Raw genomic sequence first — 15144 nt, forward strand, 5'->3', positions numbered from 1 at the left:
AAAGATTGCAAGAAACCAATTGCACATTAGCAGTCTGTCCAACTTAAAAAGATATTTTCATGTTTACATCATATACAATAATTCAAGACAATTACAAAGTCATACTAAAAATAGTTATTTATAGTAAATATCATCAATTATTAAAAACAAATGAAATAGAAGCATAAATCTATTAAAAGAGAAAGAAATAATGTAAAAGCATGATTATTGCCTCAAAAATGATGACTTTAGACCTTAAAATCAGAATAGGTAAGAAAATAATCCCTGTCTAAAAACATCAAAATACCAACTAATACTAAATTGGTAGCCGTATGTTCAAATTTTCAATTGCATAATCATTTCCTGTGATATTGAAAGGATGTGTAGTTCAGTCTCACGTTATTGCCAACAGTTGGCTCTTTGAGAAAGTTAGCAGGCAAGAAAATCAGCATACTTACATCTAAATATTAAATATGACAGACAGCATTTCCTCAGGATGGGTGAATTCATTCTCTCTCTCATGCACGCACACACCAGAGGAAAAGCATTGAACAACAAATGGATGCTTTTGGTAGTGGAATCTTTGCCAAGCAGGTCAGGGTGGGGATGGGGGTGGGGGTCGGGGCTTAAGAGCTTTCACAGATTTGGGACCAAACAATGGGGACGTTAGCTATGATGCTGATCCTTCCAGTATTTTGGTAATTACTACAAAGATACCTTTTATATGATAATATAGTCTGCCTCAGCTATGTCTGCAGACTTTTAGCTGTTGTTATAAACTTTATAGCAACAGCTAAAAGTCTACAGACATAGACTGAGGCAGAGTAGTTTCTGGAGCCTCCACAAAGCAGGCCCTGCTATGCCTCCTGAGTGCTCTTCCTTAGCAGAAGGTTTTTTTTTTAATTATCTCAGAAAGAATGGAAAAGATGTGAGAACTCACAGGGGTGGTGATTGGCTATAGTGGCTGAAGTTATACCTCCTCTCCTTGCTGGTAAACTCACTGGGCTAAAAATGGACCATCTATTCCATCACAGACAATTCTTCTAAGCATCTCCCTGGTTTCTTACTGACTGAGATTTGACTATGGATTTTAGAGCCCTTTCTTAGGCTTGCTTCATTTGTATTTGTTATCACTTGCCTTGTACTTGTAATTTTCGTAGAGCTGCTGTAATGTTTGCCCCAGAGCACTTTCTGTCATGTTGATGAAATATTTACTCCGTTTCCAGGTTGGAGTCACAGAATCCATAAACATGTATTCTAGCCCACTTCCAGCATCATCATGCCTCATATGCTTTGGAAATTTGTAAAGGATATACCTGGAGGGAATATGTAAGCAAAATACATTAATGGCAATCAGACTACTGTATCTTATTTAGAATAAATGAGAAGAGCTTCATGAAAAGACGCTAAGCAATGCAGTGCAATTTCTACCTCAAAAACAAATAGCCAGTAGTGAATAATGTAAATATGTGGTTAGTTTAAAGGGGATGAACAGTTTCTTATGTACACTCAGCTCAAACTTTAGTTTTGCCACTACATGGATTCAAATGGCATAGCAGCGGCCTGTGTAGGTACCTGCAACTTAGCTGCTTGGTGGCAATTTTACTTAGGCATGAAGAGAGATTTGAAGGAAGACAGGCTGGTAATTTTATGGATTTATTTGATGAGGGTGTTTACATACAAAGATGTGCACAGAGCAACTGTCACATCTCTTGAGATCTTAGGGAAAGAGGAAGGGCGTATAGTAGGCTCAAGGCCCAGCCTACAAAAGCCTTCTAATTTCCCTCAGCGGTTTCCCTATCATGAGCTTACATAGCCCAGCGGTTAAGAGGCTTGCCATATAGTATATGTCATATAGGATCCTTAGGAAAAGGGTTTAAGTCTTTCTGTGGTACCTGTGTTCATGACACTGCATATATCAAATTTGTATTGGTATCAGTGCGATGGAAACAACCATTTTGCAGGGGAGTCACATGGTTCAGAGCCGTATGAGCAAGGAAGAATGGACACCACGGCAAGGTCACAGGAAGCAGTTCAGGGCCTGCATCAAGGGTAGGCATGGTCAGCACCTACTGAGGGCCCGAACGTAATCAGGGGCCCATTGACAAGCTCCCCCTGGACTTGCTTCTCCTTTTTGCCGTTGCAACCCACTTGTTCAGTTGCCTCTTGCTCTGGCCCAGACAACAGTGGTGGTGGTGAGGAGGAGGAGCAATAGATGCCACTGTCTACTCACTCACTGGCGTTCTGCCTGTCAGATAAGTAAGTGGCAACAATGATGAGAAGGAGGATGAGGGGCAACAGCAGTTGGTGACAACTGCGGTGAGAAGGCAGACTCGCTGAGAGAGGAGACCTGAGCTTTCTCTGAAGATTCCATTAGAAAACTATGAAAAACTGAGCTAATTGCAAGGTGAGCCTGGGGTGAGGGTGGAGGGATGACTCTTCTGTGACGTTTTGATTTTGCCAAACTAAAAGCAACAGTATCAAACATACTGCAAATGTCAATCCCACCCCACTCAGTAAACCACGGATCATTCAAGCCTGTATCAATATCCAGAACGGAGTACACTTTCCGGGCTGTCCACTTCCACCCACCAAGAAATAGGAGATACCTAAATGTTATGATGACCTCAGTAATCTACCTAATAACTGTTGTTGCTGTTTGTATAAATTACAAAATTAGGAGATTTTGAACTATCCATTCTGTCTGCTAAAATGCAGCATCATAGAAGTTACATCAGGCTTCTTAATATTTATTTAATAATAATAAATAATATAATATTCACTTGCCTGGTCACCTATGACGGATGAGAATTGCATCCAAGCAACCAAAAATGATTTTGTGAAGCAGAGGACAGATGTTTCCATTTTTGTTTAGGCTGTGGATGTGCCAGAAATGAATAATGCAGTTGTATTCATCTGGGCTAGAACAGGATTGTAAATATCCACATGCTTGGTCTTCTGTGGCAATTAAATGTTGGCTCCAGGGGATTGGATAGGAAAGCTTTACAACAGCTGATTTTTTTCCTTTTAGACCACAAATGGCTAACGTGTAGGCTGGTTAGCAGAGTATAACTTCTTTGGACTAATAACTTGTAGACTTATTTGCAAGGCTGTCACATGAAAGCAGAAACTATCCATTACATGGCCTTACATTAAATGCCTGGTAGATTTCGAAGAAGCCATTAACTACTTATAACAATTGCTTCATATAAATTCACCCTGTAGTTTTCATATGTGTTAGAAAAACTCAAAAGAAGCTATCATAGCAGCTCACAATAATGCTCCCTTTACTCCAATAGCCAGTCCTTTAAACAATGATGTGAGAAGTCCCAATAATTCAGGCAGGTATGAAATGTACCTGCTGAGACTTATTTCACCTGTCTGCTAGGTGTTGTCATTGGAAATAAATTCACCCTGCTTCTGTAGCAGCCATATCAGGGGTCAGACTAAGTAGCCTCATGCAGTCTCATGCTTCATGTTCTTGCTGAGCTCTTTCTCCCTTGAATATATTGTTGTAAGCTGACGAGACACAGGAATTCCTTATCTTGTCAAAGGTCATACAGTTGTATATCTTGTTCTCTGCTGTTCTCTTCTGTTCTCTCCTTATCATGGCTACCCTATAACCCAGTTCTTGTATTATAAACAATAGTGCTAAGAGAAGAAATGTTGAGGATTGCAACCCCATGCGGGAGGGGGAGGAGGAGCCGTTTCATATGTGTCACAATGTCTATAAAACCAATGTGCTAATGTAAATCGGGGCTTCTGGCTCTTTGGAAATGATTCCAGCCTTAAGCCCGCGCGTTAAATAAAGAATCTCTTTTTCCTTCACTCCGTGGTCTCTCTGACTCTGGGTTCTGCAACATAAATGGTGCCGTGACTCGGATGTGGCAGGCTCTGAGCCAGACAGGTGGCAGTTGCCTGCTCTTGATCGCCGCACCGGGAGGACGAGCTCGGCGCATGCCTCCCTTTCTTGGCGCCACCGACCTTTTTGTCGAGTGAATGGGAGAAAGCCTGCACCGGGATCGCCCAAACGGTAGTGAGCAGCAAGAGAACCTTGGGAAGCGGAGGAAGGAACTTGAGCCCTGCCTGTATCGCAGCTGCAATTGAGTTGAAACCCACATTGGAAGCCTTCAGGAGAAAGGCAAGTATATGGGAAAAAGAGGGCCCCGCCTTTAGGGAGAAAGGCCACTGGGCAGAAAAAAAGAGGGCCCCGCCTTATGAAGAAGGTCAGTGTTGGTGGTATACGTATACAAAAGAACCTACTCCTTGCGGGTAGAAGGGGGGCCTGATCACACCCCCGAGTGGGCGCCAGTACCTAGCACGCCAGTACTCAGTAGGAAGCTGAGGAAGCTGGGGAAGCCGTTTTCCGCTCTGGTAAAAAGTGGGAAAAGTGGGTGGCAGGGACATATGGATGTAGTGGAGAGATTGATGATTGTGTGAGTGGCTACTGCGGTTTCTGACGCATACCGTTGACCGTCCGGGTGCCCAGGCCAGTAGCAAAGTGCGTGGTGTGAAAAATCCTCTTGTGTCGGCCAGTGAGACCCCTTACTCACTGACCAATTCCCATTCCCTAATTGTGTCTGTCTTCAATTTAGGAGGGAGGCTATGGGTGGTGGGGGAAGCAAACCTTGCACCCCCTTGAGATGTATGTCAAACAAAGAAGGAAAAAGGTTTTTTTAAAAAGATTCAGAATAGAGAGAGAAAACAGCAAAAAGCTCAAGGTCGAGCTGAGAGGAAAAAAAACAAGATCTGAGGCTGTTAATTAGAAAAATGTTGCAGGACAGTCTGGCTTTTAACAAAGCGTGGGAGCGTGGGAGTGTAAGGCCGAAGACGTAGCTGTTAGCCTAGCGCGCCGAGAGGGGGGGGGGGCAGGAAAATTGCCCACAACGTTCTGAGTTGTGCAACATCATCACCTCGCCTAATTGAGATGAAATCCCTAAGAAATGGAAACTGAAAATGAAGACCCAGAAGATGAAGGCAAAATAGAAAATAAAGGTGAAGAATCAGCCCCCAGAGCACAGGCTAGACCCCTCTTCGAGTAAAAAGTGTGCCATAAGACTGTCCCAAAGCAGAATAAAGTGGAAAGACCACGTTGAAGATCTCTGTCAAGGTAACCGTGTTTAGCTTTGAACTGTGTTAAAATTGCATAGAGCCTGTAGCTACTGACCATCAGCTATATGATTTCTGAAGAGCGTAACCATTAAGCTTTTGCCGTGGGATTCCCTGCAATGAAGAAATCTCACTGATTTGAGTGTCCAGTGTTACACTGCCTAAGTGTGTGTGCTAAAGAGACCGAGAAACCAGACAGCATGTTCCTGGCCAAGCCAAAATCACGCTACTGCCATGCTCCTGGAAGCTGCAATAAACTGTGTAAGCTGGGAGACCCAACCTGATTGAGAAGAAAAGAAGATATTAGAGCAACTGTCTTGAAAAACAATGAGATCTGTGTAGCTGGCTGGCTGACGCTGTCAGTGATGTTACAACTTTAAATTAAGACTGTTTTCCTGTTTGAGACCCCAGCGAAGAAAGCTAACCCGAGTTATTTGTTGCCCGTGCCAAAGCAAGAATTTGGTGGCCCTGTACCTCATCGTGTCCTGTTTTGAGCTTGAGATTTACAAATACAAACAAACTGAGAAGCTTGCCTTTGAAGTCCTGCAAATCACCCCACCGCCTCCCCGAAGATTAATGGCTGCTTGAAAAATGCAAGTATAAGGCGATGCCCATCACCCCCCAGCGTCCTGAGTTTCGGCACTCAGTGTTTCAGTGCTTTCGTGTACCAGGTTAGAAGAGAAAAAAAAAGAGTAAGTTTTTAAAATGTCTGTGAGAGAACCTGACAGAAGTAAAATAAAATTTACAGAGGAGTTGCCCAGGTTAAAGCGTCACGGCTAGAGAGCTGAGCTGTGCCGCTCTGTTTAGACAGAGGCCTTGCTAAAAAGTTAAAGGCCCTTGTCTGTCAAAAGGGGTGTAGGGCCACACTTTCCCTTTTTAAACTCATGCAAAAGTAGAGAGCCTTTGCTGGAAACATCGCATCTTCATTGCCCAGAGCCTTCACTGTTTGCCTCCATCATCATCTGGGCTTTTTAGAGACACTCTGCACATGAACTAAAATTTTAAATTGTCAAAGACTTGCCATGGACAGTGCTGTGAAGCTTTTGATAAACTTGAACTCTCATCGCTGTGGACCATGTGTCTGTGTTTGTAGTCAGCTCAGTGTACAGCAGGCTAAGTTTGATCTGTGACTTTTAGATTTCCTTCTGCCAGAACTCATGCAGCATAGAGTTGCCGATGCAAAAATGGTGACCTAGAACTCTGCGTGTGTGGGTATGCCCGTCCCTTGATTTTAATGAGCCCTGAGCTTTCAGCCAGAAGAGCAGTATAATTGCTGGATCTGCTCCATCATGCCTTACCATGCAAGAAGTGTTTTCCATTCATTGTGTTAAATTGCAGAAAAAGTTTGTTGTGTATATTTTATGATTTCTTAAATATCATAAAATATATGTGATATTTGCAGATTAGTGTTAGTTGCAACTCCAAATAATACTGAGTGTGGTTCCCAATGGATGACAAGGAAAGAAAGACAAAAGCAAGTAGAAAAGAAGGAATAGAGAAAGTAGCAGACAGATAGAGAAGAGAGGAAAAAAAAAAAGAAAGAAAAGGCAAGAGGCAAAGAAAAAACATTTATAAAAAAGAAGCGTGGCCATAGTTGCCCCCATGATAAATTAAAAGCAGCTGATTGTGCCTGGAGCTTATTACCTGGGGTAAAGTAGCCACAATAATGTAATAGTTCTTTAAAATAAAGAAAATGTAACTAGAAGGAGAAGAAGAGCCTATCCCAAATGTGTGTCATTGGGACTAGTGTAAGGCAGAAAGGTTTAAGTGAGTGAGTTTAACTTGAAAAAGACAAATAAAGAGACAAGGCTGGTGCATGGAGCAGAAAGTTTTATATAAAAAGTTTGAAACATGATCTGCAATACAGGCAGATCAGCAAAGAAAAAGAAAGCAAAAGAAAGAAAAAATTTGTCTTCCCATACTAATAAATAAAAGTGTTATCAAGCACTTTGGGAAGCGAAGTTGTTTACAGGAAGCTGTGCCTGAGAACCAAACACTTCTAGCCTATGCTAAAAATGCTTGCTAGTGTTGTGCTGCCTCATGGGTAACATGTATGGTATAAAAACCCATTTAGCCCAATAGCTCGTGGTTCAGAGAAGCTGTCTGATCCAGCCATTAAGTACGCCTGTGTGCTGTAAGTTACCCAATAAAGTCTCCTTGTAAATAAATCCCCCCCTCGCTGGAATCCCAAAACACAAGTTGGGCTAGAGCGCCTCACCCAGTATCAAACCCTGCTGTTAGAAGCCATGAAAGGCAGGTATAAAGAAGTCAATTAATATGACCAAAGTGTCTAAAGTGCTGCAAGGTGCCACCGAGGCCCCAGAGCGTACTTGGAGCATCTTTCAAATGCCTATCGCCAGTACACCCCCCTCGACCCAGAGGTCCAAGAAGACGTAAACGAAAAAAGAAAAGAAGAAGACCCAGCAGAGGCAGAAGATTCTTAAAAAAGAACCAGTGTGCCCAGTGTGGACAAGATGGACATTAGTGGCATGAATGCCCAAATAAAATAAATCAAATACACAAAGGAAAAAACCAAAGAGGCCAGAATGGGCGAAGAGGGAGACAGCTTGAGAGGGGCCGTGATATTGACTGTGAGGGGCCGTGACATTGACTTCATAATTGACACTGGAGCAGCATCAAAAGCAAGCAAACCTTAGCCTTAAACAAAAAGTTCAAACACTGAGCAAAGTTCTTCAAGCCCAGCGCCGCTTTGTCTTAAAAAAATAAGCCATTCCCATCACAGAAGCTCATCCTTTCCAACCAAGAGTTAAAGTATGAGTTAAAGAGGGAAAAATAACCCTTTGACTCCCAGATAGAGAGGACTGAAAACTGTCATACTTTCCACCCCCGCAGCTATGAAAGCAGCTAAAATTAAACCCTGGATACATTGGACACGAGTCAAGAGAGCGAGAGGGGGAAAGTAGACCATAAACAGAAATCCTGAAAATCCTTTAAAAATCATTCTGAAAAAGCAGTAAGAAGACTCAGGCTAGACCTTACTGTGGACACACCGGGAAACTGTCCCCCTGCGTACGGTCAGACCTGCAACTGGAGAATTGAAGAAGGGGACTAGACCCTACTGCAGCTTGCCAGGTGAATAGCTGCCCAGCGTACGGTCAGATCCCAAAGAAGATCAAACATGCGTGTTGTAGTGTTAGTAGTGTTGCATTGTGTTTCCTTAATAAGGTGCAAAAAGGGGGGTCTGCCCCTGGAAGGAGAAGTTTGTCCCAGTGATTTGCTGATAATTACTGGCTTCACCTGGCTAACATCATGAAAATAAAACATTTTTGTTTGCCAAGAGGTATACCTGCAAACAGGCTTATTAGCTCTTGCCTAATACCTGTCTGTAGACATCCTGAGAAAATTCAAAAAGATACCATGTTAAAAGTTTATGGTGTAAGTTTAACTTATTCCCAAAATGCTAATTGGGGCATGGTTGCAAAGATCCTACCCCCTACAGAGTTCACTCTACGCACCCCCATCATTGCTGAAACAAATGCTACGTGTGCACAAATGCTTAATTGTCAAAATTTTTTCCAGAAAATACAAAGCTATCCCTGGCCCCCTTCCACTGTAATAAAATTCAAAACATATCTTTTAATGATGCCCACATACTTTTGCCTCATGGATGGTTTTAGACATGTAATTCCCGCACTTGGTCATTCATTCCTGCCAACTTGTCTGATAACCACCCATGTTGCCTCAGCCGCCAATTAAACTGGTGCCAATTCTTCCCCTGTAGCCCGAGAAAATCCGTCAACGGCAGCCTCGAGCACTCCAACTAACTAAAAATTGTAATATGTCTCTGCGTTCCTTGTCTTATGCGCTGTTTAACCAATCTGGTTTATGTCTCAGCTAGTAAAACTGCTGCCCTCTACGCTCTAATAGCCCAACAAGAGGCTAAGTAATATGTATGTCACAAAAAGCTTTGTATGGTTATCAGAAATGCTATAATTGTAATAAAATTATGCATTTAAGGGGGGAATGTAGCAGCCATATCAGGGGTCAGACTAAGTAGCCTCATGCAGTCTCATGCTTCATGTTCTTGCTGAGCTCTTTCTCCCTTGAATATATTGTTGTAAGCTGACGAGACACAGGAATTCCTTATCTTGTCAAAGGTCATACAGTTGTATATCTTGTTCTCTGCTGTTCTCTTCTGTTCTCTCCTTATCATGGCTACCCTATAACCCAGTTCTTGTATTATAAACAATAGTGCTAAGAGAAGAAATGTTGAGGATTGCAACCCCATGCGGGAGGGGGAGGAGGAGCCGTTTCATATGTGTCACAATGTCTATAAAACCAATGTGCTAATGTAAATCGGGGCTTCTGGCTCTTTGGAAATGATTCCAGCCTTAAGCCCGCGCGTTAAATAAAGAATCTCTTTTTCCTTCACTCCGTGGTCTCTCTGACTCTGGGTTCTGCAACACTTCAGCCAGAGTATCTAGTAGGCTTTCTCAATATGGTGCCCTCCAGATATGTTAAAATGCAGCTCCCATCATTGGCCATGTTTGCTGGGGATGACTGGAGTTGTGGTCTAACATATTTGGAGGGCTCCAGGTTGAGGAAGGGCGGCATATAGATTTTGTGCAAGGAGAAGTGTTTTTTATGCAGCAGTTTCACTTCTGCGCCACATAACTATTTCCTGCCAAACAAATGTGGAAACTAGTGATGTTTAAAACCACTGACTTGAAGTGCAGGAGAGACTGGTGGCTCTGATTTCAGTGGGGCTGTGAATCTGCTCTGGGTTTCAATCAGACCTCTAAAGGAGCTATCCAAGGTGCTGAACCCATTTGGGGGATTGGATCCAGTACCTTGGATAGCTCCTTTAGAGTTCTGGCTGGCTCTGACTGAGACCCAGAGTGGATGCACAGCTCCACTGAAATTGGAGCCACCAGCCTCCATGCTGAAATGCATGTTTGCTGGTGCGTGAGGGGTTTTTTGTTTGTTTTTACACAACTTGTGCCCACACTGAAAGAAAATACTACCGTTTCTTCCCCCAGCATTTCATTTTTTCAGTTGGTGAATACGTACACACTGCCAATGCAGCTTAAATGAACCTCTTTCTGCTCAGCTGCCGTCTTGTCAAAAGTAGTTGGTTCTCTGTATGGGTAGAACAAGCTGCCTCCAAAAGGATTCTCCAAGCCTGGGTCAGCAGATTCAAATGAATGTTGGAGACTGAATTTCAGTAACCCTTGCAATAGCTGCAATGCTGTACCAAAAAAGAGGACAGCAATCTGCATAAAATTGGCATGTGCTGATTTATACAGAGATGAAAACTTGGAAATAATACATCTCATTTAAACCAGAATGTAGTACATCTCACCATAGTGGACAAGACTGTGGGCCATGTGCCTGCTCAGTCTGCTGTCCAGATAGGAACTTAGGAAGCTGCCTTATACCACGTCAGACCCTTGGTCCATCCAGCTCAGTATTGTTGACACTGACTGGCAGCGGCTCATGAGGATTTCAGGCAGGATTCTTTCGTAGTCTTACCTGGAGATGCCAGGACCATCTGCCTGCAAAGCATATGTTCTACCACTGAGCTGCAACTCCTTCAAGGCCCCTGCTCTCTGTTCTTAAAGTTCCTGATCTTTAAACTAGTCTTGTTCTGGAAGCCTGTCAAATAAAAGCTGACTTCAAATGGAGGACTGTTCTCAGTAAAGTAGAACACATGGCTTGCCTATGTGGCATACTATGATTGCACAGTATGAAAAGTACATTTGCCTGGCAGAAAATAGGAAACACAAAAGGGGGAAGAAACTTCTGAAGTGTTTCACATGAAACTTGGGAACAATTGTGGAGATTGCTGCAACAATGGAAAATATTGTTCCCTTGGACATAGGACAAGCTACTCACCACTTCCTGCTAGCTTCCCCATCAGTGCCTAGCAGCAAAATGAGCCTTGATGACTGAAGCAGGTCATTCGCTTACAGAGTTCATGCCACTGTGCTAGGACTGTCAAGAGGGGGGACAGCTCACTCCAAAGAGGATTATGCTGCAGGCATTTTTGGAAAACTATATTGAAAGGGAGACGTTAAGAAACAGCTACCCACCTTCTGCCTAGTCAGCCCCACATTTTTGTAGAAGAGGGTGGGGGGAAACACTTCTATGATATGCAATTCAAGTACGTGCTATTCTAAATGTTTCTACTTCCCTAAGGCTTGAAATTAGAGTGTTTAACTATTTTCTCTCTCCATCACAAGAAACAACCCCTCTGTGAATCAATTACTGTTTTGCAATTAATCATAATGCAATGATGTGCCTAAATTGCACAGAACCCTAATCAGATTTCAATAACCTACACTTCATTTTCTTGAGGTATAGTTCAAAGGCCAGCTTAGCAGCCTCTGATATTAATTCGCTAATTATTTTTACGTCAAGTCAAGTGTTAGAGCTTTATCATGTTATTTCGATTAGAAGCAACTGGTTTAGCTTCAACTTTCCCCAAACATGCCTGTTTTACCTACCAGTCCACTGGCTTGCCATCTTCATTGAAGCAGGAAATTTCATTTCCCCACAAGGGCAGGGTAGGACCAAGTAACAGCAAAGACAAACTCCATAAAGATCTGACAGTCATCTTGGCTCCCTCAGCAAATCACAAAGGGGAAGCACTCAGTATGATTAGCCTTATCTGAAGCTTGCTGGTCTCCTGTCATTCAATTCAGTTTCGTTTTACAGTCTGCTGTCAGCAGAATGCCATGGACCTACAGTTAGCTACAGCTGGAAAACCCAGCATGCTGTCCCAGTGTTAAACCTCTGCAGGTTAGAGCACAGAAGCATGGGGGAAAGGCACAAAATACATTTCAAAGTATTGTTTGTTCGTTTATTCATGTATTTCTTATGGGTTGGTTCCAGGATCTGCCTTCTATGAGAAGGTATCTCCACCCAGTTTTGGGGGATCCCCTTCCCTCCCGCACATACCACAAGCTCAACCCATTCAGCAGGATCTCCTGACTCTCTCCTGATTTTCAAGGGGCTGGAGGGGCTGTCATGGGAAGGAGGTGGTGCATAAATCAAATAAATAAATAAAATAATAAAGAAGGGGTGGTAAAGTCCACTTCCACCTGCACAGTTGATCCAACATAAATCTGGATTCAACCCTACATTTATATTCCATCTTTACTCCAAGGAGCTCAAGACCAGCATACATTGTGTCTCTCCCCACCCACCCCCATTTTAGCTTCAGAACAACCCTGTGAGGTAGGTTAGGCTGAGAGATGGTGGTAGGCCAAGGTCAGCCAGTGAGCTATGTGGCCAAGCACACACAAAGTACGTAATATGACATGTTTAATTAGCTCAACTTTTGTTGGCAAAAGAGAATGCATACCCTTGAAATTCCTTGATGTACATAAGCCTACATACAGAATAAGGGTAGTTAACAGAGCTAGTCGCTGGTCATCTCTGTAAGAAGAAAGAAAAGCAACAATTCAGCACATCATTGCTGACTATGGTTCATCTTGGATGGCTTATAGGAGCCCAAGACATTTTTGGAGGTTACGTGCAACGTTCAACACTTGATTTCTCATTACTTCATTATTCAGTGCTTGATGACTCACAGCGGAATGTGTAAACTTATTCCATTGTAAAGCATTATATTTCAGGGGATGTTAGGAGATATGCAAGTGCTGGATCTGTGACAATGATTCCTTCACACATGCATGTATCAACACTTGGTGCTGCAGTTGTCACATGATGAACTTGGATGTGTCTCCGTTTCATCTGATACTTTTTCAGAGCAAAACAGTTTTGATATGGTTATATATTTGAGCTCTCAAGCACACCTTTTAGTGATATTGTACAGAGTCCCTTACAGGACATGCTGATGGGCCAAAAGATAAGTGGAAGTATATAGGTTCGTTATGAGAAAAGTTAAAGATAGTTCTGTTCCAGACTAATTTTACTTCACATGTGCTTTTAAGTCTTTGTTGTACTGCATTTGGCAGTCTTGATTATATGCTGTGATGGGCATGCGTCAGTTTCATTCATTTTAAATTGTTGGCTGCATGTGCATTTTAATAGCTATTGTGGAGGTGATGTGTTGGCAGGTTTTGCACCTGCTATTCCAGTCTGATCCTATTCTGCACTTGATGGTTGTGCCCTAGTTCTGAAATTAGCTCTCAGAAGCTTCCAGAAATAGTAGTAGTAGAAGTAGTAGTAGTAGTAGTAGTAGTAATATTATCCCTGATGAATGGAAAGTAAGCAGAGACATAACCCATGGATTTCCCTGCCCACTGAACAGACCCACCTTTTACTCACCCCTAATGGCAAATGTGGCATTTCAGGATAGTTACTAGGATAAGTAATCCACATGTGATCTTGGATTTGGTTCCCAGTTAAGGCTATCAAGGAATCATCCCCACCCCACCCCCGCCACACCTTTCCCCATTTTTGTGGCTATTATCAAGCCACCACCCTTGCACTCAGATTGATTAAAGGCCGAGTGTTGATGTGTGCATTTATCAATCCTTTCCAAATACAATAACAGTAGTGTGGCATGTTAAAGCCACTTGCCTGTGTGTGACATTTAATTTCTCTAAATTTTGTACGTGCTAATCCTTCAATCAGTCTTGCTTCATAAAGGGATGCTGAGCAAGGCCCTGTCTGCTTAACATGTATATTTAATTTATACATATATTAGAAATGCAAATACATATACAATTGCATTCATACATATAAATTTGACTTACTCATAATATTAACAAAGGGGGACTATACCTTCAGAGTTGTCTCTTTTCTGTTTCTTGCCATCTCTCAATCAAACATACACTGTCAATATTTTTGCCATTTTAGCTATTCTCCATGAGTTTCAGTGGTGTCTGTTTGGGGGTGGGGTGGGGTGCATCATCACCATTTGCTCCCAACTAGATTTGGTTTGGGATAAACAATGAGAGGAATGGCATAGAAAAATTTTAAGTGGTCAACCTTTGCCTAGGCTATGCCATTTCAGGCGGCAGGTGGGTTCACATGGTGGGATGTTTCTTTATACAAAACATTTCCTCCACACAGAAAACTAGATGGCAGGTGGAAGTGTCATTTTCTATGTGCACAAATTTTGTGTTTGAGGAGGGGCATTCAGTCTTATGAGCTCCCTTCTACATGTTGAAGTAGTACAGCCAAACCATAGATTTACCACCTCAAGGAGAACTGGGATGCTGTCAAAGGAGTGAGATGTGAAATTCTATGGGTGTCTCTACACGAGTGATTTATTGCACGCTTGTGATTGGTCACTTATGGAATATTGCAGGTCCTTTACATGATGTCTTAGAATCATAGAATAGTAGGGTTGGAAGGGGCCTACAAGGCCATCGAGTCCAACCCCCTGCTCAATGCAGGAATCCAAGTCGTAGCATTCCTGACAGATTGCTGTCCAGCCTCATCTTGAATGCCTCCAGTGTGGGAGAGCCCACCACCTCCCTGTTGTCAACCTCCAGGACACCTCACACACATTTTCCCCTTTATTGTGCTTTCAAAAAGATTGGAGATAAACTAGTAATAAAAGTTAATGGTGCCATTATCAGCAGTATGTAATGCTGGCTTAGCGCCATGAACTTGCTGAGGAAGGACTTTCCTCGATTCAAACCACATGTCTCTTGATTGCCAATCGGTGGGAGAAGAGAGTAAAATGCCTCCCTGCAATGGAGAGAGATCTGATCCCTTACCATACCAAGCTCAGAATCAACGTCCTCTGTTGATTCAGAGCACCCCATTAAGTTCAGTGGAGCTTACTCCCAAGTCAGTGTGTGGAAGGTTGCAGACTTACAGTGTGATCTTTTGGCTACTCAGAAGTAAGTCCCATTGACTTCAATGTGGCTTACTCCCAAGTAAGTGTGCCTAAGGCCATGAGGAAACAGTACAGTACAAGTTCAACTACAAAAGCAAGACTCCCCCGGCCCCCAGTCCTTTGCACACATGCCAGGGAGGGAGGGAGGCACTTTCCTCTATTCAAACCAAACCACGTATCTGCTGCTCAAAGAACCCCATCGTACTCCCACAAAGAAAGCAAAAGCAGAAAGCCCTGGAAAGGATGCTTTTTTTTGCTTGATGTAGAGACACTGT

General features: G+C 42.8%; 1 protein-coding gene across 4 annotated transcripts in view; it reads right to left on the minus strand.

Annotated features, from left to right (window-relative positions):
* The window catches only part of DNASE2B (deoxyribonuclease 2 beta), a 41673-nt gene extending 29979 nt beyond the window's left edge, over positions 1–11694 (minus strand). For 2 of the 4 annotated variants that reach the window (XM_084852108.1, XM_084852105.1), the window contains exons 1-2: positions 11556–11688; positions 1118–1295 (exon numbers count right to left, since the gene is read on the minus strand). In XM_084852108.1, the coding sequence (XP_084708234.1) occupies positions 1118–1295; positions 11556–11665 (288 nt within the window). In that variant the 5' untranslated portion in view covers positions 11666–11688. Of the gene's footprint in view, positions 1–1117; positions 1296–10119; positions 10298–11555 lie in introns of all 4 variants that reach the window. The other 2 variants (XM_084852106.1, XM_084852107.1) reach the window with 2 other exon arrangements.
* Between the last annotated feature and the right edge of the window lie 3450 nt (positions 11695–15144).

The sequence above is a fragment of the Heloderma suspectum genome, chromosome 4 (assembly GCF_057233095.1).
Source record: "Heloderma suspectum isolate Gila_16-S chromosome 4, 16-S_ref, whole genome shotgun sequence".
Lineage (NCBI taxonomy): Eukaryota > Metazoa > Chordata > Lepidosauria > Squamata > Helodermatidae > Heloderma > Heloderma suspectum.